Source organism: Crocuta crocuta, unplaced genomic scaffold, assembly GCF_008692635.1.
Source record: "Crocuta crocuta isolate KB4526 unplaced genomic scaffold, BGI_CrCroc_1.0 scaffold27, whole genome shotgun sequence".
NCBI lineage: Eukaryota > Metazoa > Chordata > Mammalia > Carnivora > Hyaenidae > Crocuta > Crocuta crocuta.
In genome coordinates this window covers 8,142,784-8,165,722 of record NW_027532250.1, presented here as the reverse complement: position 1 = coordinate 8,165,722, position 22,939 = coordinate 8,142,784, and the positions used below count along the sequence as shown (strand labels likewise).

The 22,939-nt window shown below is 47.3% G+C and overlaps 2 protein-coding genes across 6 annotated transcripts in view; one reads left to right on the top strand and one right to left on the bottom strand.

The window, feature by feature from the left end:
- The window catches only part of CSE1L (chromosome segregation 1 like), a 44,150-nt gene extending 41,117 nt beyond the window's left edge, over positions 1-3,033 (top strand). For both annotated transcript variants that reach the window (XM_077778381.1, XM_077778383.1), the window contains exons 23-25: positions 310-456; positions 1,434-1,665; positions 2,796-3,033. In XM_077778381.1, coding sequence (XP_077634507.1) covers positions 310-456; positions 1,434-1,665; positions 2,796-2,885 — 469 coding nt within the window. In that variant the 3' untranslated portion in view covers positions 2,886-3,033. The remainder of the gene's footprint in view (positions 1-309; positions 457-1,433; positions 1,666-2,795) is intronic.
- A 9,095-nt stretch (positions 3,034-12,128) lies between these two features.
- The window catches only part of STAU1 (staufen double-stranded RNA binding protein 1), an 89,311-nt gene continuing 78,500 nt past the window's right edge, over positions 12,129-22,939 (bottom strand). For 3 of the 4 annotated variants that reach the window (XM_077778274.1, XM_077778272.1, XM_077778275.1), the window contains 8 exons: positions 20,794-21,006; positions 19,023-19,166; positions 17,631-17,777; positions 16,341-16,416; positions 15,825-16,144; positions 15,135-15,257; positions 14,354-14,439; positions 12,129-13,644 (listed from right to left, as the gene is read on the bottom strand). In XM_077778274.1, coding sequence (XP_077634400.1) covers positions 13,629-13,644; positions 14,354-14,439; positions 15,135-15,257; positions 15,825-16,144; positions 16,341-16,416; positions 17,631-17,777; positions 19,023-19,166; positions 20,794-21,006 — 1,125 coding nt within the window. In that variant the 3' untranslated portion in view covers positions 12,129-13,628. The remainder of the gene's footprint in view (positions 13,645-14,353; positions 14,440-15,134; positions 15,258-15,824; positions 16,145-16,340; positions 16,417-17,630; positions 17,778-19,022; positions 19,167-20,793; positions 21,007-22,939) is intronic. The other variant, XM_077778273.1, reaches the window with a different exon arrangement.

Sequence of the window (22,939 nt, the reverse complement as noted above, 5' to 3'; positions counted from 1 at the left end):
ACCTAATTTTTCAAAATTTCATTGAGTAATTTTTTAGAAAAACATACAAAACAAAAAAAAAAAGTGGCCATGAAGATTCTCTTTGAGCACGGTCATTAAGAGTATTTTACAGAAGTTGTTGGCAGCGCTTGGCTGGAGTTGAGGTCTGAGGTTTTGTTGTTGTTTTGGCATCTCGAGGACTCTGCCGATTCAGTTGACCAGCTTGTTATTTTGATTTTATTATATTCCTAAGGAGTCAGCGTAAATAACATCTAAGAATTTCACAGTGTAATTATAGTGATAGTCTAACGTAAAGTTTTCTTTTAATAGAATGTTTGGGATGGTTTTGGAAAAAATCATTATTCCTGAAATTCAGAAAGTATCTGGAAATGTTGAGAAAAAGATTTGTGCAGTTGGCATAACCAAATTACTAACAGAATGTCCTCCGATGATGGACACAGAGTACACCAAGCTATGGTAAGTAAAGTTGTTAGAAATTACAGCTTCCTTCACTTGTGACTACAAAATCACACAGGCTTATTCTCTTGACAGCTGAGACTTGGGTTTGGTCTCAGGTTCTCCACTAGCAACCATCAGATCCAAGACAGGACATTTGGGTCCTTCTGGGCCTAGAAAGAACTTTAAAATTTTTAAAAAATGTTTGACAGAGTGAGAGAGGGCAAGCAAGTGGGGGAAGGTTGCAGACAGAACCTGCCTAGCTCCGTGCTGCCAGTGCAGAGCTTGACGCGGGGCTCAGTCACACAAACCGTGAGATCGTGACCTGAGGTGAGAGACTAAGAGCCCAGATTCTCAGTTGACTCATCCACCCAGGCATCCTTAGGCCTAGAAACTTCTTGTTCTTGCTTCCTAAACTTTTTTGGAGGGGGCTCATGAGAATCTGGTGAAAGTCCCTTGTCTGCATTATCCCTAGGACTGTTCGTGACAGACACCCAACTGAACTGGCCTAAATTGTTAAAAGGAGTAATTGGAGCACCTGGGTGGCTCCGTCAGTTAAGCCTCCAACTTCCACTCTGGTCATGATCTTGCAGCTTCTGGGTTCAAGCCCTACATCAGGCTTTGTGCCTCCCTCTTTTTCTGCCCCTCCCTTGCTTGCACTCTGTCTCTCTCCCTCTCAAAAATAAACTTAAAAAAAATTTTTTTGAAGGAGAAATCGAATAGGCTAAGAGAATTTATTACATGCATGTGCTTGGTGTCTATTATTACTGGCTTTTCTCAACCTCTTGCATCTCCTTTCCTCATTTTGAGTTCACTTAGGCCACTTCTTCCAGAAAGGGATCTGATGATTTGGGGCTTTTTTCCCTTCTATTTTAAGAGGTCCCTTACTACTCTTTAGACTGGGGGTCTCTAATTTTGCATCTCTGAAGAATTGCTTATTGTTGAAGTGAATATTTCTGAAGATCTAATTTTTCACCTGTTGCTTTCTTCAAATCCAGGACTCCTCTATTACAGTCCCTCATTGGCCTTTTTGAGTTACCTGAAGATGATACCATTCCTGATGAAGAACATTTTATTGACATAGAAGATACACCAGGATATCAGACTGCCTTCTCACAGCTGGCATTTGCCGGGAAAAAAGAGCATGATCCTGTAGGTCAGATGGTAAATAACCCCAAAATTCACCTGGCACAGTCACTTCACAAGTTGTCTACCGCCTGTCCAGGAAGGGTAAGTGACTGTTGTCACAGAACTCTGAGTAGTGGAGACTTTCATAGTTATTTTGGTGCATGTCTTCATTGGTCAGCATGTCATACATCCCAGTGAATTATAGTTAGGCCTTCATTTTCTGTAGTTAAAATGATGTGCTAGAAATAGATTTTAAGCAGATGATTTTCAGAGTAAAGACAAAGCAGGGTAATAACCACTGGCCCCCTTTTTTCTTAAAGTGTTATTTAAGTAATCTCTACACCTGACATGAGTTTGAACTCAAGACCCTGAGGTCAAGGGCCACATGTTCTTGTGACTGAGCTATCCAGGCCACCTAAAACCCTTTGATTAGAAAGGTGTTTATTTCCCAGATTGAAATAATTCTTTATTGAAATGTAGGCATTTTTTATTTTTTTTAACCACAACATACTCAGAAATTAAAGAATGGATCATGGAGTAAACCTAGTAATGGCTGTGGAGTTATATTAGCTATCATCTTTAACAGAGCCTTCTAGATTACCTGATAATTTTTATTGTTTTATTATGAAAAACCTCAAGCACACAGAACCATCGTGTGCTGACCTTCAAAAATGACCAGCGTTCTGCCAACCATGTATCATTTGTTTCTCAGGCAGCAGGTTATTTAATCCATATGTCTTTAAAAAAAGTCCTTATTGGTCAGCAATGCATACATATTTTTTAGTCTCCCCCCCAGTACCTCTACCACACTGAAGAGCAGCAGTTCCTTATGGAACTGCTTCTGAGACCTGTTTCGTTTTTTTTTTAATGTTTATTTTTTGAGAGAGTGCGTGTGCACGAGTAGGGGAAGGGCAGAGAGAGAGACGCAGAATTTGAAGAGGGCTTCAGGCTCCGAGCTGTCAGCACAGAGCCCGACACCAGCCTTTAACCCACGCAACATGAAATCATGACCTGAGCCAAAGTCAGACACTTAACTGACAGAATCACCCAGGCGCCCGGAGACCTGTCCAGTTTTAAAGGCATAAAGCACTTGGTATCTTTAGGAATCCCTGTAAGAGTCCCTGGTGACAGACTGCCCTTCCTAACCTGTGGCACTTCTTCCGTAGATGGGGTAGAAGATGGGGCTTGTGTTGGTTCGTTAAGATCTCCAACAATCAGTTTGTGTCTTATAGGTTCCATCGATGGTGAGCACCAGCCTCAATGCAGAAGCGCTCCAGTATCTCCAGGGGTATCTTCAGGCGGCCAGTGTGACACTGCTTTGAACTGCATTTTCCAAATTGGCTCAGGCCAGGAGGGTTTCTGAGGAAATCACATAGACATCCGAGCACAGCTACATTAAAGCAAGTTTTCCTTTTGAACTTGTCACAAATTCCATCTTGTAATGAATATTAAATCTTGCTTTATGCTGAACCCTGAGCAAATTAGGTGGTTTGTATGATCATAAATATAAGTGGGTGACTTTTCCAGGTTGCAGCTTCAAGGGACAAGTATCAGTAGTTCAGTACATGATCATGAGTTGAGCATTTGCACTGTTTCGAGAATGTTAACATTGTGATGGACACTGAGCGGTGGAGATTTTTTTCTGTTACTAAATCCTTTTGTTTTGAGGCATTGCCATTTGTGTTTCTTTCATCTTTTGTATTTCTGTCTATTTCCTTAAGCTTTTATTGGAAATGTGAGTAAGTGAAGAATCCCTGGTGTAACTTGCCAAGAAATGCACATTTCATGGTTTCAAATCTGTAATCAGCAATAAAAAAAAAAAAGCCCCCTGAAATATGTATCCAAAAACATCTTAAGGACAGGTTTTTGGTGCTGATAATTTAACAATGAAGAACTTAATTCAAAATCAGATTAGTCTTTCCTTACCAGGGAAAAGGGAACATTAATACAGGTTTGGGGCTTATCTATTAGAACTTCCCTGGACCCGTTCCCAGGCGGCGGCATGAACTCCGGGCAGATGGTTCCCTCTGTGGATGGGAGAGAAGAGAAGCGCCCTGCCTGGTGTCACGAGGCTGGTAGGTACTTTAGATGGTGTATTCAGAGTGTCTGCCTTCTCCGCAGATTGGAGGTTACTTGGAACTTCTCAAACAGCAGTATTGTAGAAGCTGATGTCTACGTGAGTCACAGGAGTGGGTCTGTGCTAGCAAACAAGGCTGCCTAGGCAGGGTCTGTGACCATTCATTTTTAGGGAGTGAGCAGACTATCTCATTTGAGAGGCACAGTTTACTTATGCTGGAATTGTCCATTTAGTGCAGATTGAACTAGAATCTCACTCTGCACAGGTCACTGATTTCTTTTAAAATTCAGGTACCAAACTTGAATGCTTTTTCTTCACATGTTGTTGTAGTGTTGCTTGAGAAATTATCCAGTTTAACTGGAGTGTTCTTGTCCCAATCTAATCACTTTTGTCTTGACATAGTGATGGAAGCAGTAAATGCTATTACTATTTAAATGGTCATTGGCAGAAGGGTACTGAAGGTAGTATTGGGATCCACTTTTAAACTCTGGAATAGAAAACAATCGGTGATGATGGTTATGTTTGCTGCTTTTATAAGCTCTGAGAGTGCCTTTCGGGCTCTGTTGTTGCGGAGGCTGTTGTAGAACAGGTAAGCGCACAGCACGTCTGCTACAGACCGTGCTTGTTGCAGCATCTTAAACTTGGAGGACTAACTGATGAGGCTGTGGACTTTTTCCTTTTAAAATCGTTTCTGAGCAGGAAGACTGGTAGTTTCTTAAAAATGCTTTAAATTGAGATTTCTTATTCCATCATCTTAGTTTGTTTAACCTTTAAAGATTTTTGAAATAATACGTAGTGAGTTTGTGACAGGTCTTAGTGACTTTCTCAGTGGTGAGGCCAATTCTTGGTGGGTTTAAAGAGTTGGTTGATACTTTGAAGTAGGTCCAATCTCTTGAATTACTCTGCCATGTACTTGTGTCACCTTGAGCAAATTACTCAGTCTCTCCACTTTGATTTCTTCTGGGGGGAAAAAAAATCACCTTCAGGATGGTGGAAAGACAAAATGACGTACTTAAAGCAGAGAACATATATAGAGTAAGTACTGATAAATAGAAGCTGCTACTTACTTGTTCAGGGTGGGGTTGGGGACAAGCAGGGGGCTTGGCTGGGAGGAAGTGTTAGTTACTTACCAGTACTCCCGCAGCTCTGGGGAGAGAGAAGCCTTTCCAGAAGGGTCCTGCCCTAGGTAAGGTGCTCACCCTAACAAGGGCAATTTTCCCCCATGTCTAAATGTGTCTATAAACTGCAGAGTTCCTCGTGAGAGCCTCCTGCTGGGCCCATGGGTTCTTTATGCACATCTCCCCTTTTAACAACCTGATTTTTAAAAATAACATTTCTAATTATAAATGTATTTACTTTGTTGGAAACTTGGAAAATACTTAAAAACCATTCATATTCCTACCATTAAATATCCTGGTTTTCTTCTCACCACCCCCCAGCAAAGTTGAGATCATTATAATTTTATATGCTTTTTGAAAAACATAAATCTTTTACTTGGTAAATAAACATTACCCAAATAATTATAACCACTGTTGGAAATGATAAGATTCTTGAACTGAACGTACCTTATACATCAGTCTTTCTATCTCTGTTTCCTAATAGCGGGAATGACGGGCCAGTTATCCTGTGGAAAGGTCTCTGCCAATTTCTGAGCACACCCTACTTCTACTGGGCGTTTTCCCTTTGTTGCTATCTTGATGGGTGAAAATGGGATCTCATCTTCCCACTCGTGCAGCATAACCAATGTGGCGTTAATGAAGCTGACGTGTGTGTGGGGTTCACTGAGGACAGGTGTCCACCTTTACTCCTGGAGACAGCGGCTTCCGGCACAGGCTGCCTGTAGTTCCTCCTCTTCCTGACACGCCACCCTCCAGCCATCCGTCCCCTCCCTGCTGTGGAAAGTAAGACTGCAGATGATGCCTCTTCTACCTTCCTGGGGTGTTTTTAGTGATGATGTTTTTTGATTCTTTTTGTCTCCAACTTTGGCTAGTGTCTCCTGACACCTCAGCATCGACGATAAGGTCCTCTCTAGCGTGGCTGCTGTCCCTTCACTTTTACACGATCACAGGAGAGGGGGCTTCGTTCAGTGCAGTATCTGTAGGTCTCTTGAAAGGGGGAAGTGATGAGCAGTACTTGTTACTGATGGCAAAGGGAGAGCTGAGTGTCGGGCCTGGCAAGGGGTCAAGGCTGATTTCCTCTTCCCTGGGTCCAGGGTCTTGACTTTTGCATTCTTTAAGAGAATGTTCTTAGAGTCAAGGTCAAATGGAGGGGGTGTTTTTTTTGGTCATACTCCCCATCAGTTGCTAAAAGCCAAGTCCCATGTTGGCTTGCATTATATTTGGATCCTGGCTTTTAGTCTTTGTTTTTTCCCTGAAGTTGCTGGCTTTTTTCTTATTCTGTGTCGCACGGCATCTCTAACTCTTCGTTGAGGTGCACTTTTTACAGATCGCTGATGTGCCATGGGGGCTCTCCACATGGCTAAGGCTCCCGGTCAAGCCTCCTACTATCAGTGTCCATGAAAACTTTGAGAACCGGACGTGAGTCTTTGGTTGAGAATCTGATAGGTCCGTGATCCTTATTCCTGAGAGGTGGAGAAAGTTACCAGGTCACACAGCTGGATGAGAACAGGACTGAGATTCCTACCCAGGCAGCACAGCCTCCAGAGCGTAGGGCTTGGCACACATCAGAAATAGGTAATCTGTTAATAAGGGAAAGATCATGAGGTGCTCTGCTGATAACTTCTTAAAAGTATACATTTTTAAAATATCTTTTTGAGAGCATGTTTGGGGGAGGGGCAGAGAGAGAGGGAGACACAGAATCCGAAGCAGGCTCCAGGCTCTGAGCTGTCAGTGTAGAGCCTAACGCGGGGCCTGAACTCCTAAGCCATGAAATCATGACCTGAAGTCAGACACTTAACCGACTGAGCCACCCAGGCGCCCCCTAATAAAAGTATAAATACTAGATGTGCTCTTTTGTTCCTGTTAGGAGAAACTTGGTGGCCCAGATGTGTGACTATAAGGCAGGACTTACCCTTGGGTCCACCCTGGGGTCTTCTTAGGACTGGTCTTCTGTTGGGCAAAGGAGCTTCGTGGATCGGTTGAAAATAACTCCAAGTTAATTCCTAATGGAGTCTCTAAAAGAGCTAAGACGGTCTGGTTACAGATACGCAGGACCACACTGCCCCTGGTTAGACAGCTTTTATCCACCCACCCTTCCGTGGGGTTGCTGCGTGACATGTGGTAAAGGCTGTTTTTAAAATGCCCAAGTGTGGCTGGAGAAGGCCATCGAATTATATGAAGTCATTTACCTATTTCTGGGCTTCCTTCTCTATTAGAGGATATGAGCGGGAAGCGCTGTCCAGGTGAAGAGTGAGCCACAAAAGGCCGGTCCAGGAGAAGTTTCTCGGATATTTTTGCAAAGCCAGGTGGGAAACGCTCAGAGAAAAGAAACTTCTTGCACTGGAGAAGGGAATTAGAGTTGCCCTCTTGAGTCTAAAGGAGAAAGTGATCGCTGCTCCCAGGTGCCTGGGTTTCTGCAGCAAACACCAGCTGAGCAGACGTCCTGCTCCGTCTCCCAAGCAAGTCTGGGACAGCGGAAGCAGCAGAGCCTGGCCCCGGCTGGGTCTTCCCGCTCACAGCAGCCCCTTGTGCTGGGTAGAAAGAGGGAGGGAGTCGCAGCCATGGGCCTCCTGAGCACCCTGGTCAGGGAGGCTAAAAACCCTCCCCTAAGGACAAGCAGGGTGGGGACAATAGACTTGAGGCAACTGCCACAGGTTGCGCATTCCAACCCCCCAGCCGTGTGACCGCTTCACCGGTGGCTCTGACTTTTCCGCCACAAGCCACTGGTCTAGTCTTTCCCAGTGTCCTGAATGGGCTGCTTAGGAAACTCCCTTCAGTCCCAAGAACAGATGGGCTCTGACCTTGAACAGCAGTCTCCAGAGCCAAGGGACACATGTCCGAAATAGCATGGCCAAAAGTGGCCTCCCTTAACATGACTTGAAGGGGCTGTGGTGCTATCAAAAGGAACATCTGTGACTTACGGTTATGTTTTGTATTAGGATGAAATCACTAGCAATGTTACTGCTTAGGACGGCGGTTCTCAAAGCATCGCCTAGGACCTTATTAGAGAAATATCAACGCGGAGTCCCAGACCGTCTGTACCACCAACTCGGGACTGGGAACCAGCGGCCATTTAACAGCCCTCCACGTGAGGTGACGCCACAATACTCCGTTGTTTGTTAGGCTGCTCAACAGTGATTCGGGATAGAGCAAAGTGAATCCACCAAAAAGACACAGACCTGGTAAGAGGCAGACAGGGTAGGTGGGCCCATCGGTGGACTCTGCCAAAAGGCACCCATTCCCTACTATTCCAGATGAGACAGGCTCAAATTCTTGCTCTCAGAGCATCTGTCGCTACAACACTTCTTGAGAGACGTGCAGTGGACTCGGGCCTGCATTCTAATAGGAAGACCGTGAGAGCCAGATAGGACAGAACGAGCAAGAGTAAGACTCCGCATTTCCAGTGAGGAATCGGGCAAATTCATCTCCATCCAGTACCCTGAGTGGTGGGACCATAAATACAAACCAGGAGCAACCGGCTTCTGTCTTTGGGCTTAAAGAATAGAAGGTATTTACAAAGCACGTCCAGCACTAGGCTGAGAAGCTACTTGTACTGTCTCAACTGCATGAGAGAAGTGGTTTTCTACTTTACAGATGGGGAAACTGAGGCACAGAGAGGTGAAATAAATAAACTGAGGTCTCAGCAAAGAGGTGACCAGCAGCTGTGCATGCAATATACAGGATACACACCAGCCACAGACCCCCAGCAGGTATCTGCACAGAACAACAAAAGCCCAAGGGATTTCCAAACCCTACAGAAGCTCCGGCCATTTCTTGGGGACGGCCTTTTTGGCAGCCCGAGAAAATACATGATTTAAAAGGCACATACAGTTTGGATCATTCCAGAGTGGGACCAACTGCTCACCCATCTATCCGCACTCAGTAATGTCCGAGGTCAGAGAGACGCACTGCACTTCTACAGCACCCGAAGGAAGTGGGGTGACTGTGATAAGCTGAAGTGGACGCAGAGCCTGCAGGTTTCTGGGGTAGGCGGATGGCATTTCGGATCCTGCCTGCTCCTGGCCCTGCTTTACAACAGCACCATTTTGTGTGCACTGCACATCTGGTCACGAAAAGAACCATGTGTGAACAGGGATTGGAAAAAATGGTAAGATGGAGGATCCGGGCATTAACTTCCAAATTTTTTAGTTGTCCTTGCGAGCCTAGTGGGTAATGTCCATCAAAGTAGGTTTTGAGGAGTATTTGTGGACCAAGATACAAAGGAATAGAGAAGAGAAACACAATGTAAAGAAGGCCCCAGGCGCTGAGCTGTCAGCAGAGCACCCCATGTGGGGCTCAAACTCAGATTGCAAAATCCTGACACCTGATCCAAAATCGAACACTTAACTGAGTCACTCACGTGCCCCAGAAATATTTTATTTATTTCTGAGAGCGAGCAAGCAAGCGTGAGCAGGGTAGGGTCAGAGGGAGACACAGAATCTGAAACAGGCTCCAGGCTCTGAGCTGGCTGTCAGCACAGAGCCTGATGCAGGGCTCAAACCCACAAACTGTGAGATCATGACCTGAGCTGAAGTTGGACACTTAACCGACTGAGCCACCCCGGCGCCCCCAGAAATATTTTTAAAAATCAAACTTGAGAGGCACCTGGGTGGCTTAGTTGTAAGATCATGGGGCTCTTGATCATGGGGTTGGGAGCTTGAGCCCCATCCACACTGGGTATAGACATTACTTAAAACTTGGAAGTTCTAAGAAAACTGCCATTGCTTCTTATAAGAACTTGCATTTCTTTAAAGACATATTGAGGAAAACTGGCTAACTCCTCCCTGACAACCCAGCAGTGCTTAAGTGTTGGACAAATCCATCATTCATGGATTTGAAAATTTCAAATATTGGTCTGTTTTTAACGGCACACAGTGATGTTAGGCACTTAAAGCAGAGATGGTAGTGGTGTACGTTTCTGACATTAAATTACATGCAAACAAAAAGCTGTACAGCTCCGTCCTCAGGTTTAGTTCCTGGTACTGTTCTGAGCTCAGCTCCCGCACAGCAAGCAGCGTGCTGCTTCCGGGGAACGCGCCCTCCCTCCCGCTGGCCGCACAGTCTCGGCCCGTCTCTAACACACCTTGGGATCTGGGCCAAGGAAGCCGTCACTGGGCTTTCACCCTGCAAAGCTTCGCCCATGCGCTTGGTGAGCAGGGGAAGGAAACCTAGAAGTGACAGTGTAGTGACCCGCACTAAGAGCTGTGGGTCCCATTCCTGTGGCTCACGAAGGCCTTTTAAAACCAGCAACAAACCAACCAGCTCTGGGGAAATCAGTTTTACTCATTAAAATCTCCCTGTGGGAAGAGGAACTTTACAAAGTCCTGACAGGACACCTACGTACCCACTGTGGGGGACCAAGGCCCAAGCTGGTAGGCCCCAAGGACCACAGGAACCTCTCCCCTCTGAGGATCGATGCTCCACAGACCCTAAGGACCCCCCTCCCCCGTCTTCTCGTGACTGACCGACCCACCGCACCTTTGATGACTGCAGACCTCAGGAACGTTCTGTCCCCCTTCTTGCCCGCAGTCTGGAAATGAGGCGTGCAGGCATCGCCCCAAGGGCAGAAGCACCTTGTTTTAGTTCTAACCTTGGAAACCCTAGAGATCATACTGGCATCAAACAGCACGTACTCCATCCCCACGTGGCGATCTCGGAGCCCGCTGACACGGGTGGAGGTGCTGCGGGGTGGGAGTGGGGGGGTGTCCCTCTGCAGTAGAGGACAGCTCCAGGGCCTGCCCAGAGAGTTTACAATTGAAGCACATTTGAGGACCTCCTAGAACAGAGATGTATCACCTTCGAAAAACCTCCTCTCAAACCTGGAAATCCTTACGTCATCCCTGATACAAAGGGGAAACTTCCTCTTTCTGGAGGTTTGGCGCGAAGGGCCACTCAGTTGGATTTCTTCGAAGGCTGTACCATCCTGCTCCTCCCATCTTTGTTTTGCAGCTGGAGGTCACCAGTGGGCGTACAGCACGGAGGAGCGGGGTGCTGGGCAGAGCCCCCCGCCCCCCACAGCCACATACGAACACTGGGCAGAAGAGGCTGGCAAGGCCGGGGGATTGGCTACAATCTCCATACTGGAGAGGGTACTAAACACAGAAGGAAGCTGTGAAGAAGGTGCTACTATCCGTATAAATTCAGGGCTTCTAAATACACCTACAGATAAAAAGATGAGTGTGTTGGGGGCACCTGGGTGGCTCAGTCAGTTGGGTGACTGACTTTGGCTCAGGTCATGATTTCATAGTTCGTGAGTTCTAGCCCTACACCAGGCTCTGTCAGCTTAGAGCCTGGAGCCTGCTTCAGATTTTGGGTCCCCCTCTCTCTCTGCCCTTCCCCTGCTTGTTCTCTCAAAAATCAACATTAAAAAAATTTTTTTCAGGGGCGCCTGGGTGGCTCAGTCAGTTAAGCGTCCGACTTCAGCTCAGGTCATGATCTCACAGTTCGTGGGTTCAAGCCCCGCGTCAGGCTCTGTGCCGACAGCTCAGAGCCTGGAGCCTGTTTCAGATTCTGTGTCTCCCTCTCTCTCTGCCCCTCCCCTGCTCGTGCTCTGTCTCGGTCTCAAAAATAAATGTTAAAAAAAAAATTTTTTTTTAAAGATGTTTGTGTGTACATCTAGATACGCACATGCACATACACACATGCGCACACACAGGTCTGCTTCCTAGTGGTCTGCTCAGAAGGCCTAGGAAACATCCCAGTAGCAGTGAGTGCTCCAAGCACACCCGGACCATGGTGGTTTCTTTTCATGTATGTTTTTTAATCTCTACGCCCCACAGGGTGGGGGCTCAAATTCACAGCCCTGAGATGAAGAGTCGTGTGCTCTACTGACTGAGCCAGGCAGGTGCCCCACCCCCGCCCAGACCCTGTTTGTTCAGACATGGTCACTAAAGGGGACCAGGGCTCCTTGGAGAACCGGCTGACTCCAGGACTAGGGAAAGGGAAATATTTTCCCTCTCACTGCTTTTATCCCTGCGACGTCAAATCCCCTTCTGTCCCTGAGCTCGCTCGCGCTCTCCCCTCCATAACCTTCTGACCACTCTGTCCTCCTGGCGGTCCAACCCATGGCTGGTTTTTATAGTGAACCACCTCTATGAGCATCTTCCAAAATGAAACAGAAAGCTGCCAGCCCACTCCTCAGCCAGGCTTGAACGCAGTGCCTCACCTTCCTCCTCCGAGTGTGAGCGCACCTGCAGGAAGTGAGGAGACTTGCAGTGTCGAGAAATTTCCTCCTCTGGCTCATTTCTTCAGGTGACAGTGTCAGGTTCAAGAGGAGAGGCCTCTCCCCTCACCTGGCTGCCCACCCGCCACGCTTCCACACCCTCACATCTTTCCTCACTTCTTTAGATACTGCTCGAAGGGACCAAAAATTCATTAGTAGCTGTTTATTGATCAATGGTTTGATATAAAGTTATTTCAGATCTTCAGAATTTTGTCCAAATAGAATCACAAGAATTACAAAGTATTGTTTTTTTTTTTTTTAAAAAAAAAAAAAGGTAGGAGGCAGGTTGGGAGGGGACCAACCTCACAGTAGTGGCATTTAAGAATAAATTAACAAAAAAAATTTAGTATTACCATTTATTGGTGACAAACACTATGTATGTTTTACTTACATTCCATGGGGAGAAAAAATTCCAGCGTAAACATCGGAATTGAAAGCAGTACTTAACTCGCAAGACTACGGTGCTTTTCATCTGGACCATATGCAGGACCTTACCACACACGCTTCCGTGCGCAGTAACACAACATCAAAAGCAACAGTTTCGGAGCTCAACACAGGCCATTCTTTTCCGCCCTACATGGAGATGTAACAGCAGTACAAAGCACTCCAGGAAAACCCATCTGTGGGTCTAGATGTAATACACGGAGACCATATCCTGTAGTGTGAAAGCTATGTGTCCTCAAGAGCCGTAGGTATAGACATACAATTTTTTTTAATAATCTTTAAAACAAAGATCAAAATTCATTTAAGTCCTGTTGCATTAACAAAAATAAGGAACCAAATGATCATTAAAGTTTAAAACTCCTAAACTGTCCAATTTATACAACCAGGGGAGACTTCATCTAGGACGCCGAGAAGCCCAGGATCGTTCCAGCGGAACCAGACGGCACCCCGTCCGTGTCACTGGGACGGTCCTGGCTTAGTCTGACAAAGTAGAAACGTAGAACCACATACACACGGATATGATCTCTGCTGATTAGGTTTCTGACACGGTCAGTCTCGGACACGTTTCTAAACTGTGCTATGTATGGAACTAGATACAACTGAGAAACTCTCAAAAGAGAACGTATATAGTGTCGTTTCAATCAAAAGAAAAGAAAACTAAGAATACGTATCTGTTGGAAGAGAAAGCAGTGGTGACGGTGTGGGCACCGCGAGGTGGGGCGCAGCGCACTAGAACGGTTAGTTGGCGCTGAGTAGGAAGCATGTGATTTTCTCTGGTGCTCTCAGCTCTGGGGCTGGTCTAAGGCCCCTGTGTCCCCGGCGTGGGCGGCCAGGCTTCGTCCCGAGTGTCGGTATGAGCCAGTCTGAGAAAGGGTCACGGGCTCTTCCTCCTGTGTCCTTAACGGCCCAAGCGGCGGCGGCGGCCGAGCACCGAGCCTGCTGCTTTCCCGGTCAAGCCAGGGCCACTTGACAGGCCCCGCTGTGCCCCGCAGCAAGCAGCTGCCTGCGTGTGGGGACAAAACACCGCGCACGTGTAGCCACTCCGCCTCCCTGCGTCCCCGTCTTCGTCACCACTGCCGCCTCTGCTTTACCCAGCACGTCTCTCAGCCCACTGGAGGTATCAGAGATTCCAAATTCTTGAAGCAGTTTCAGTATTTTCAGTATATATGTTGGGGTTTTACAACGGTTCGTGGCCAGAAAAGGTTCAGCACCTCCCACACCTTCAAGGAAGAAGAAAAGTGAAAAAATGATGCCAGTTTTGAAATTTAAGGGAATTAAACCCACGTTACAAATGAAAAGAAATGAGCTGACACTGAGTCCAAAAGCACAGGCCCGGGTTTATGCTAACTGGGTTCAAGTTTTGTCGGGATGTTACTGCCAACTGAAAAAAATCACTGCGGAGAATCATGTGTAGTATGGCGGCTCTGGGAGAGAAGAAATAATGAAGCACAGGATTATATTTGCATCAAGAAACACATAGAAAAGATAAACTAATAAAAANGGGATGGGCTAGATGGGGGGGTGGCAGTAAGGAGGGCGCGGTTTGGACACGCACTGGGTGTTGTGCGTAAGTGACGCATCGCTGAATTCTCCTGAAATCAGTACCGCGCTGTAGGTTATAAAGACAATCCTGGGAGGAAAAAAAAGCTCCAGGATGAGCTGGGTGGGGGCTGCACGGAGGGCAAGACTGATCACTGTGCACCTTTGAAAATAATTTTGTTTCTGGAAGCACGTGACTGTATTACCTATTCAAAAATTTTAAAAAACGCTCTGCCCCCAACTTAGAAACCTCCTGGGAGAAAGGGACAGAAAAGGGACTGAGGTGAGTTTCACTACTGAGGTGAGTTTCACTACTGAGTTGAGCTGACAGTTTAAATTTAATGCAAATGAGGAAAAGAGCTGCCTTTCCGTGTAAACGGGCACACTCACACAGACATTGGTCCATTTCCTGTTCTTGGCATCTCTGTGCTTTGTTGGTCCAACTCAGACAGCAACTTTAAAATATTCAGTGCAGCCTGGCAGGGACGAAAGGGAGAGTCAACGTGCAGCCGCTGCCCGCGAGGGACCAAACAGGGAGCCCCCCAAATCACACTTTGCCTTAACATGTCAATTTTTAATTTAAAATACAAACTAAAAAATGATCCATGTTTACCTCACTGAATCACAACCTGTTAATTAAGTTTTCTTCCAGTATTTTTAACCTTGTGGTAACCAGAATACAAATTCTGTATCCTACTCAAAAACAAAAGCCTCTCGTGTTTCCTTGCTACTTTGCTAGAATACATGATCTTTAACATTAACCTGACGGATGCCTTACATCCCAGCAGGTGGATATACCACGGCTTACTCAGATTTATCAATTCTGTTTCTCAGTTTTAGTATTTCTCGTAACAGTAGTTTCACCTGAACACCACACACCACAGTAAGGGACTTTCTGCAGCTCCCCCAAACTCGGGCCTGGGGTTCCGTGTATCTGTTCAGCACGTGGAGGAGTTCCAGGTCCACCCCCCAGGTCAGCACAGGCAAGAGGAGGGAACGGGTATCTAAACCTGATGAAGTCCGATAAACAGGATGAGAACTCAACCCCATAAACTAAGGAAGGGGTCTTCAAAAGACGAAATCTAGAAAACCACCAAAGCCTATGCGAGAGCCCATTTCTGGTCTTCCCCAGGCCAACAACAGGCAGGAGCCAGGCCCGCTGGTAACATACCATGTCATGGCAGGACTCCACATCCTTTCCAATCCCGTGGCTGATCAGAGGTGGCTGAGAGGAGCAATTGATTAGAGACACAAATTCGTTCTTGTTGTTTTTGGGGAAGTCTTTGTATTCAACCTGAGGGGAGAAGAAAGCTGAGGCCGGGCAGGGAAGGGGCAAATACAAACGGAGCCCAGCGAACAGCAAGACGACCTCTCTCTCCCTGTTCTCAACCTGATGAGGCTCCACCAACTCCCACTCGGTCGGCAAGAGGCCGTCGGGCCTGCAGCTGGGGCCACCAAAGGCTGGGGCCACCAAAGGCTGTAGGCAGCGGCCCGGGGCCCTAGCTTCCGAAACCTTCCCAGAACCTAGATGCGCACGCGGAAACCCCGGTCTGAAAGCAGCCAGGGCAGCACAGGGGGTCCGTGTTCGCTGGAGCTGCCACGAGGACCCGCAGCTTGGTCGTTACGGTCGGCTTGGATTTTTCAGAATTTTATTACGAGAGGACAAGGTTACTTTACACCGTGCAGGCTTGTGGGACCTTCCCTACCTCCCCGAACCACCCCGTTACCACGGGCCCTCCACCGCCCCTTCCCCTATACAAAGGCCCCGATTTAATAAGGTGCAAAGCTCATTTCCTGAGAGAAACCCCCAAAAGATGACTGCACTGAGGTCTAGACCACACAGCTCAGGCCTAACAGTTACCTGTAATCCCTGGACTCTGGAAAGAAAATCCAACTGCTCAGAGGGTCTTGTAAGAGGTCCATGGGGTACGTGGCCTGAAGAGATGTTACTCTTTAAAATGGTCTCGGCCGTGGGCGAGGTGCCCCCATATAACAATTCACGGGCTATCATGGCAGTTACCGTGGCCTTGGCAGGATTCAGAGCTGCCCTGGTGAAATCTTTGGTGTGGTGTCCTTGACTGACTCCTACGGCCTGGGCCACCTCGGGCACCATGGGCAGAATCCCAGCGGGCAGCTGCTGATGGCTAAGGTAGGGCATCCTAAACTCATCCTCTTTATTGCCTAGGGAGGGACATGCACACACATCAACACAAGGCCACACGCGCCGCTGGGAGAAACACTTTCCAACCCACTGGCCCTCCCTCGGTGCTCGCAACGGCACGGGGATGACACAGAGCTCAACACTGCTTGTCATTCCGGGAGCTACGCAAATCCCAGAATCAAGTTCAGATCAGGACAATATTAACAACACACTTACTAGTCCCATTTTCATCCCCAGAGCCAGGTTCAAAAAAGGTTACTTTTCTTCCATCCCCTGGTTTTTTTACTGGTGTCTTAAAAAAAAAAACAAAAAAAAAACAAAAAAACAAAAAAAGGCCATGAGCATAAATCAAACTCTTGCAAAATTAGTTCCTACTGTCTAAGATTAAACAAGCTCCAACCAGCACTGACCTGTGGTTTGTGACATTTTGCAATACGAAGAGGTGATGGGCACAAAGCCTTACCCCCACGCCGCCGCCCTGGCAGCCTCCTGCCCTCACCCAGTGACACTGTGGCCCCACACAGCCTGTCCTCAAAGAGACCCTAACAGGCACACGGAACCAGGTACTGAACTCGGCTCTGCACTCACGGGAAGACGGGAGCATTTAACCGGAGGGAGCCACGGATGCTAGACTGGTAGAGTCCAAGTGGGGAAAGAAGCTCTTAGACTCTTTGTGTAACTAATATCCAATTAAAGGAGAAGGGGCTATTTCCAAAGATAAGAAACGTGGGGGCAAATGTTAACAAGATGAAAATTTTCTCAAACACGGGTCTCCTTTTTGGGAAGGTTAAGGATGCTGTGAATCCTCTACCAGATTTTGGAATGAAAAACCCAAGTCCAGCATCTATGCAGATTCTCTGAGGAGTGTCTGCGGCCAGAGCAGACGCCACGTCCCACTGTGGACATGGCAGGCACAGGGAGCGAATCCATCCTGGCACCTCTCCGTGGAAACAAGCTCAGGTAAGAACTTGCTTGAAGGTACCGCTTACCCATCTTGAAGATTTTTATCTAGTGTGAAATTCATAAAGAAAAAAATCCCAAATCTAAACCGTGGATTTAGTTCCATAAACCACACTGTGCCGGCGTCCCAGAAAACCCAAAGCCTGCTTCCCAACTAGTGGAAGCCTAAGGTTGAGAACTCGTTTCTGGAGGCCTCGCTGGGAGAGCACGACGACAGAACGAGACGTGTTAATTTCAAGCCCAGTCGCCCAGCATCCTACAAATGGAAAGAGCAAGCTGCCCTCCAGCAAAGCGTCCCGACCACAAAGATACGGAAACAAGAACGACTTAACCCAGAGCCACGCTTGGAGCCACGGACATGCAACTCCCCTTCTGACCACATTATAATGGTCCAAATGGGTAAGACGCTGCTCAGCAGGGCTGTTTACTGCCAGGAGGATGAGGCCTGGCCCTGAAGCTTGGCCCTGGAGGTGACAGAGTCCCCTAGGATGAGACGAGGAGGTCATCTTGCGATTAGAGAGCAAGGACACAGCCCCAAGCAGTCACCTTCTCCTCTGATTTGAGGGCTGGTTTGGTGGGCTGAGCCTGTGGGACTTTGAAACCAAGGATCTCCAGCATGTTCTCGGCTGCATTGCGTTTGGCCACCTTCTTATTGGTGCCGGTTCCTTCCGCAGTATGGTTTCCCACCTTCACCTGCATGAGGACGAAGTCAGGACTCAGACCAAAGCTTACACCTTCAGAGTAAAGACTGGTCGGGCATCGGTGTGCCAGCAAAAGAACCCAGCAACGGTCAGAACCAGACGGCTTAAGAGTGGTGGCCCCGAGCGGGCCTGTAGCAGCCACTCCGACACTAGACCACAGCAGCTTCTAATGTCTGTACCGGCACGTAGAGAACACTGGAAAGTTATCACTTCCTAACGGGACTACGCCTTACAGTCCTCTGTGCCTCTGGGGTCCTCTGCATCGTGGCATCTGTTTGGGGGAAATATCACAGGGTGGAATGCTCCCACACTCGCCTTCCCAAGCCGGGATCCAGGCGCCACGGGGATAACCCCGGCACAGCCGGTGGGACTAGTTACACCAAAGATGTGCACACAGTATGCAGCAAGCTCTCGGTTGTTTTGCTGTCTACTCTAAACTTAGGAGACGGAGAAAAGGTTAATAATGCAAATTAAGCTTAAAAGCGTGCCAAGGCTGCAGCCGTGGCACTCTCACTAGCACAATGGGAACATTTGCCCAATCTTTGAAAATTATCTGATCCAATAAAGTCACTCATTGTTTACAAATGAGTGAACTTCCAACATGTCTTTGTTGTTTTACTTTCAGCTTCTCTATGTAGACAAAACTACCAAGAATCACCCAGGCTAGGACTAGTCATTTGTCAACAGCATGAGCAACTCCTCTGCTTAAACTGGATAGTAATAAAGCATTTATGTGCAGTCAGATTTTATACTACTCAAGATGGTAGTTACGCTAAAGTTACAGATATATAAAATTAACAGTAAAGAGTATTATGTATTTTATATATTATTTGTAAACTGTACGCTACACATCCCTTGTCAGTGAAATTTATAATATCCACGTACACAGTTTCTTTATGTGTACACATCCATAGACATACACGCGCCCCCCTTCCCACTGTGCCACCCTCCCCTAAGAGAGCTGATTGTTAAACATATTCCTGCACACATCACTGCTTACAATCCCCTTCCAAGCTGGTCCTGAGCACAGACCAGAACCAAAAGCCCTACGTCACAGAACTGAGAGTCAAGGAAATCTTCCCTGGCCAGTGACAAGTGTCTGAGGGCAGGGAGCAGGGCCCACCGGGCCAGTGCACCTCACCCAGCCTCCTTGGGGGAAGCATCCAGCTCCTGGACCTGGTCCGGCCGAGATGGGACGTGGTCAGAGGAGGTCTGCCCATAACCCACGCCCACCTACCTGCATCACGAACTCTCTGCGGCGTGGGAGGCCTCGCTCCGTCAGGAGCATGTACTCCGGCTCCTTCTCCTTTTTCGCCTGCTGGATCTGGGCCAGCCTGCTAATCGGGTTCATCCCCTGGCCATACTCTGTGCTGCTCTGTAGCTGAGAAACAATTAATGTAGAAACCATGTGCCACGTTAGGCGCAGAAAGGACTCTGCCATTCAGAGAGCAGGATGTGACAAGAGACTACTTTTATGTTGATCTAAGGGCTCAAATTCATCAGACCTTTTTAAAACTTTTTTAAAATTTAATGATTTCCTAGGATTGCACTGAGGTGACTTTTTTAAAGGTCTTCCTGGCAAACCAACATCACTATTTCACTATGAGTAGACAACTATCATTGTAATGTCTGCTTTTTGACAATAAATTACAATTTCACAATGAAGAGAGAGAAGATACACAGAACACTATTCCCAAAGCCACNATAAAGACGGGCTCCCAGCTTTCCTAACAATGACTCAAAATCCAGAAACTATTTGAAAAAAACAAAAAAAAAACAAAAAAACCCTCCCAAGCTGACACCATATGGAAAGAACCTAAGAACCCCACCGTTCCTTCCCAGTGGCCGCCTTCAGCATCACGGAACCCTCACCCACAGACTCACGTGGATACGAAGAGAAAAAAGGAAACCGCAGCAGCATACAGAGTGTGCTCACTTCTGTGTCCTGGGCCTTGACAGAGCTCCCAGCTAGAGCTGACCCTTGAACAGCAAGGGTTTGACCTTGCAGGTCTACTTACAAGCCGGTTTTTCTTTTCTTTTCTTTTCTTTTAATAAATACAGTAGAGTAAATGTGTTTTCTCTTCCTCATGACTTAATAATGTTCTCTTTTCTCCAACTTACTCTACCGTGCAAATACAGTATGTAACACACACATGTAGTAACAATATAGAACATATAAAATGCGTTACTCAACCACGTGTGTTTTTGGGGAGGCTTCTGGTCAACAGCAGGCTATCAGTGGTTAAGCTCCTGGGGAGTCAACCCTAACCCCGTGCTGTTCAGGGGTCAGCTCATGTTGACAGTATTCCTAACTATGCCGGAATGGACGCCTGCCCCTTCTCTGGGTGGGGAGCAGGTATAATTTCTGACAGGTCCACTGACACAGCTTTAAAAAACCCCAGAGAGGGACACCTGGCTGGCTTAGTCGGTTAAGCGTCCGACTTTCACTTAGGTCATGATTTCGCAGTTCATGGGTTCGAGCCCCGCGTCGGACTCTGTGCTGACTGCCAGCTCAGAGCCTGGAGCCTGTTTCAGTCTGTGACTCCCTCTCTCTCTGACCCTCCCCTGCTCACGCTGTCTCTCTCTCTCTCCTAGAAATAAACAAAACAAAAACCCCCAGAGAGTAAGGCGGCATTTGGTGAAACGCCTTACTCATCCGCTTGTCCCCAGACATCTTTCCTCCACACTCGCACCAGTGCTGGGGTCCATGAGGTGGAGTAAGGACAACTTCACCATCCTGTCCACAGAAGGGCGCTCCTGCGGCCACACCCTCATCTGCAGACGTGTGCGCACACCTGCAGGGGCCCCCGCCTACCCGGCTCGGTGTCACGTCTCTGCCTGACCCGGGGCTCCCGGGAGAACGGCACGAGGTGGCCCCGGCGCCACGCCTGGCAGGTGGTGGGACGGCAGCCATCCGCTGTCACTAGGATCCGCAAGCTAGGGAGCCCTCTAAACACCCAGCCGTCTACAGACAATGAAATACCCTCTTCATTTGTGAAGGTTCTTACCCTGACTATGGATTTTGTTTTCTTTTTGATTCTGGGCTTCACTCGCTCCACTGTGGGCAGAGGTGGCAACTTCTTCAGCTCCTCAAGAACAGCTATGGCAGCATTTTTCTTTGAAATCTTCTTGCTCTTCCCTTCACCTTCCCCCACAAACTCCCCAACCGACACTTTGGTCACGAAGCTCTTCATGTGGGGGGGGCCGCTCTCCCGGGCAACCTGGTTTAGAGGGAAAAATGGGGTGAAGGCATGATAGACACCTCCTGCCAGTGACAGGGCACGCTGTGGGATGTGACCTCCCAGGAAAGCCTGGCAAAGGGGCGGTTCAGTGAGAGCTGTGAAATGAAGGGAGCGTGCACATCAGCAAAAGGGAAGTGGTCACCCCCAATGCTTTTCTTCCCTTGTTCCCTATTTTTCAGACTTCTTAATATTCTTTGGTCTGATCAGTCCCAAACAGCATCAAAGAAATGGGGAAGCAACTTCTGCTGCCGCCCTCTGAGCACAACAGCTCCCGCCTGTGTCCCCAGGTCACAGACGGCCCTGAGTTTGGGGAGATCCACTGCAAAGGGCAGAAAAGAAGCTGTCCCAGCAAAGCCCAGAAATAACTGCGACATAAAGAGTATCTGCTCTGAGCCTCAACCCAAGACTGAGCTTATTAAATACTAGCTGCTACACACGCAAGCCACAAAAAAGAATGAGAAACTTCTAAGCACTGGCAGTGATTTCCAGTACACAGTCAGTAAAGCAGCCAACTGCAAAAGAGTTTATACAGTACTCTAACTTTTGTGTTAAAAAAAAGATTTATATATACACAGTTATATATAAACAGACACACACGTGTGTTTACACACTTTCTTTTGCAAAAAGAAACACAGGATGGATAAAGTAGACACCAACAGAATTAGTTCCCTAGAGCAGGCGAGAGGGATTAGAGTAGAGAGCGAACAGCATGACACTTCTGAAGCATTTTTTTGTATAGTTTTGACTTTTGGTTTTATATATTAAAAGATAAAAAAGCAAGACCACAGCGATGGGAGAAAAACACTAAAACTGAATAGGAACAGAAACCTAAGTAAACAGTTATTCCAGGATCTCATAGAGGGAAAATAAAAACTAAATCCAGCTTACCTGAGCTAAGCTGGGCTTGAGGAGAGCAGCTGAGTTAGCGGACTCACACTACCAGATTCCAACACTTCCCATAAAGTTACAGCAACCGTGCCCGCACGGTGGTGTTTATGGGCAAAGAAAGAGATCAGTAAAACAGAACAGAATGCAGCAACACATATGGTCTCGTGATTTCTGGCAAACACACCACCGCACATCAAGTCTTTTAAATATTAAAAACAAAATAAAAACAAAAACACCAACTCTAGATATCCCCACAGGAGAAGCACAGTCTCAAACTCCACCACAAACAATAGGTAACTGGAGGCGGAACACAGACCTAAATGTGAAAGCTCAAACATTAGTAATGCTCTCCAAAGAAAACACAGGAGAGCAAGTCATGACCATGAGAGTAGCAAAGAGCTCCTGAAAGCACAAGGGACCAGCCTTAAGGAAAACAAAACTGAAGGTCCTAGAAATTAAAACTGCTCATCGTGGGGCACCTGGGGGGCTCAGTCGGTTGAGCATCCGACTCAGCTCAGGTCATGATCTCATGCTGGTGAGTTCAAGCCCCGCATCAGGCTCTGTGCTGACAGCTCAGAGCCTGGAACCTGCTTAGGATTCTGTGTCTCCCTCTCTCTCTGCCCCTCCCCCCACTTGCACTCACTCTCAAACATAAAAAAAAAAAAACCCTACTCATCAACAGATAACATGTAAAAAATACAGGGAACCCATAGAAAGGGAGAGAATATTTGCAACATGTGTACCTGACAGAGGATTTATTTCCAGAATACTGAAAGAATGCCTCAAGTGAATAATAAAAAGACAAATTCCCCAATTACAGAAAACGTGACCAGGTACATTACAAAACAAGATCTCTAAAAGGGATTATGGTCTGTCATCAAGGAAATGCAAACTGAAACCACAATGCCGTACTGTAAGATACACACCCCAGAATGGCTAAAATCAAAACAACTGACAGTATCAAGTGTTGACAAGGTTGTGGAACAGCTGGTGGGAGCATAAACTGTCCGATCGCTTTGGGAAA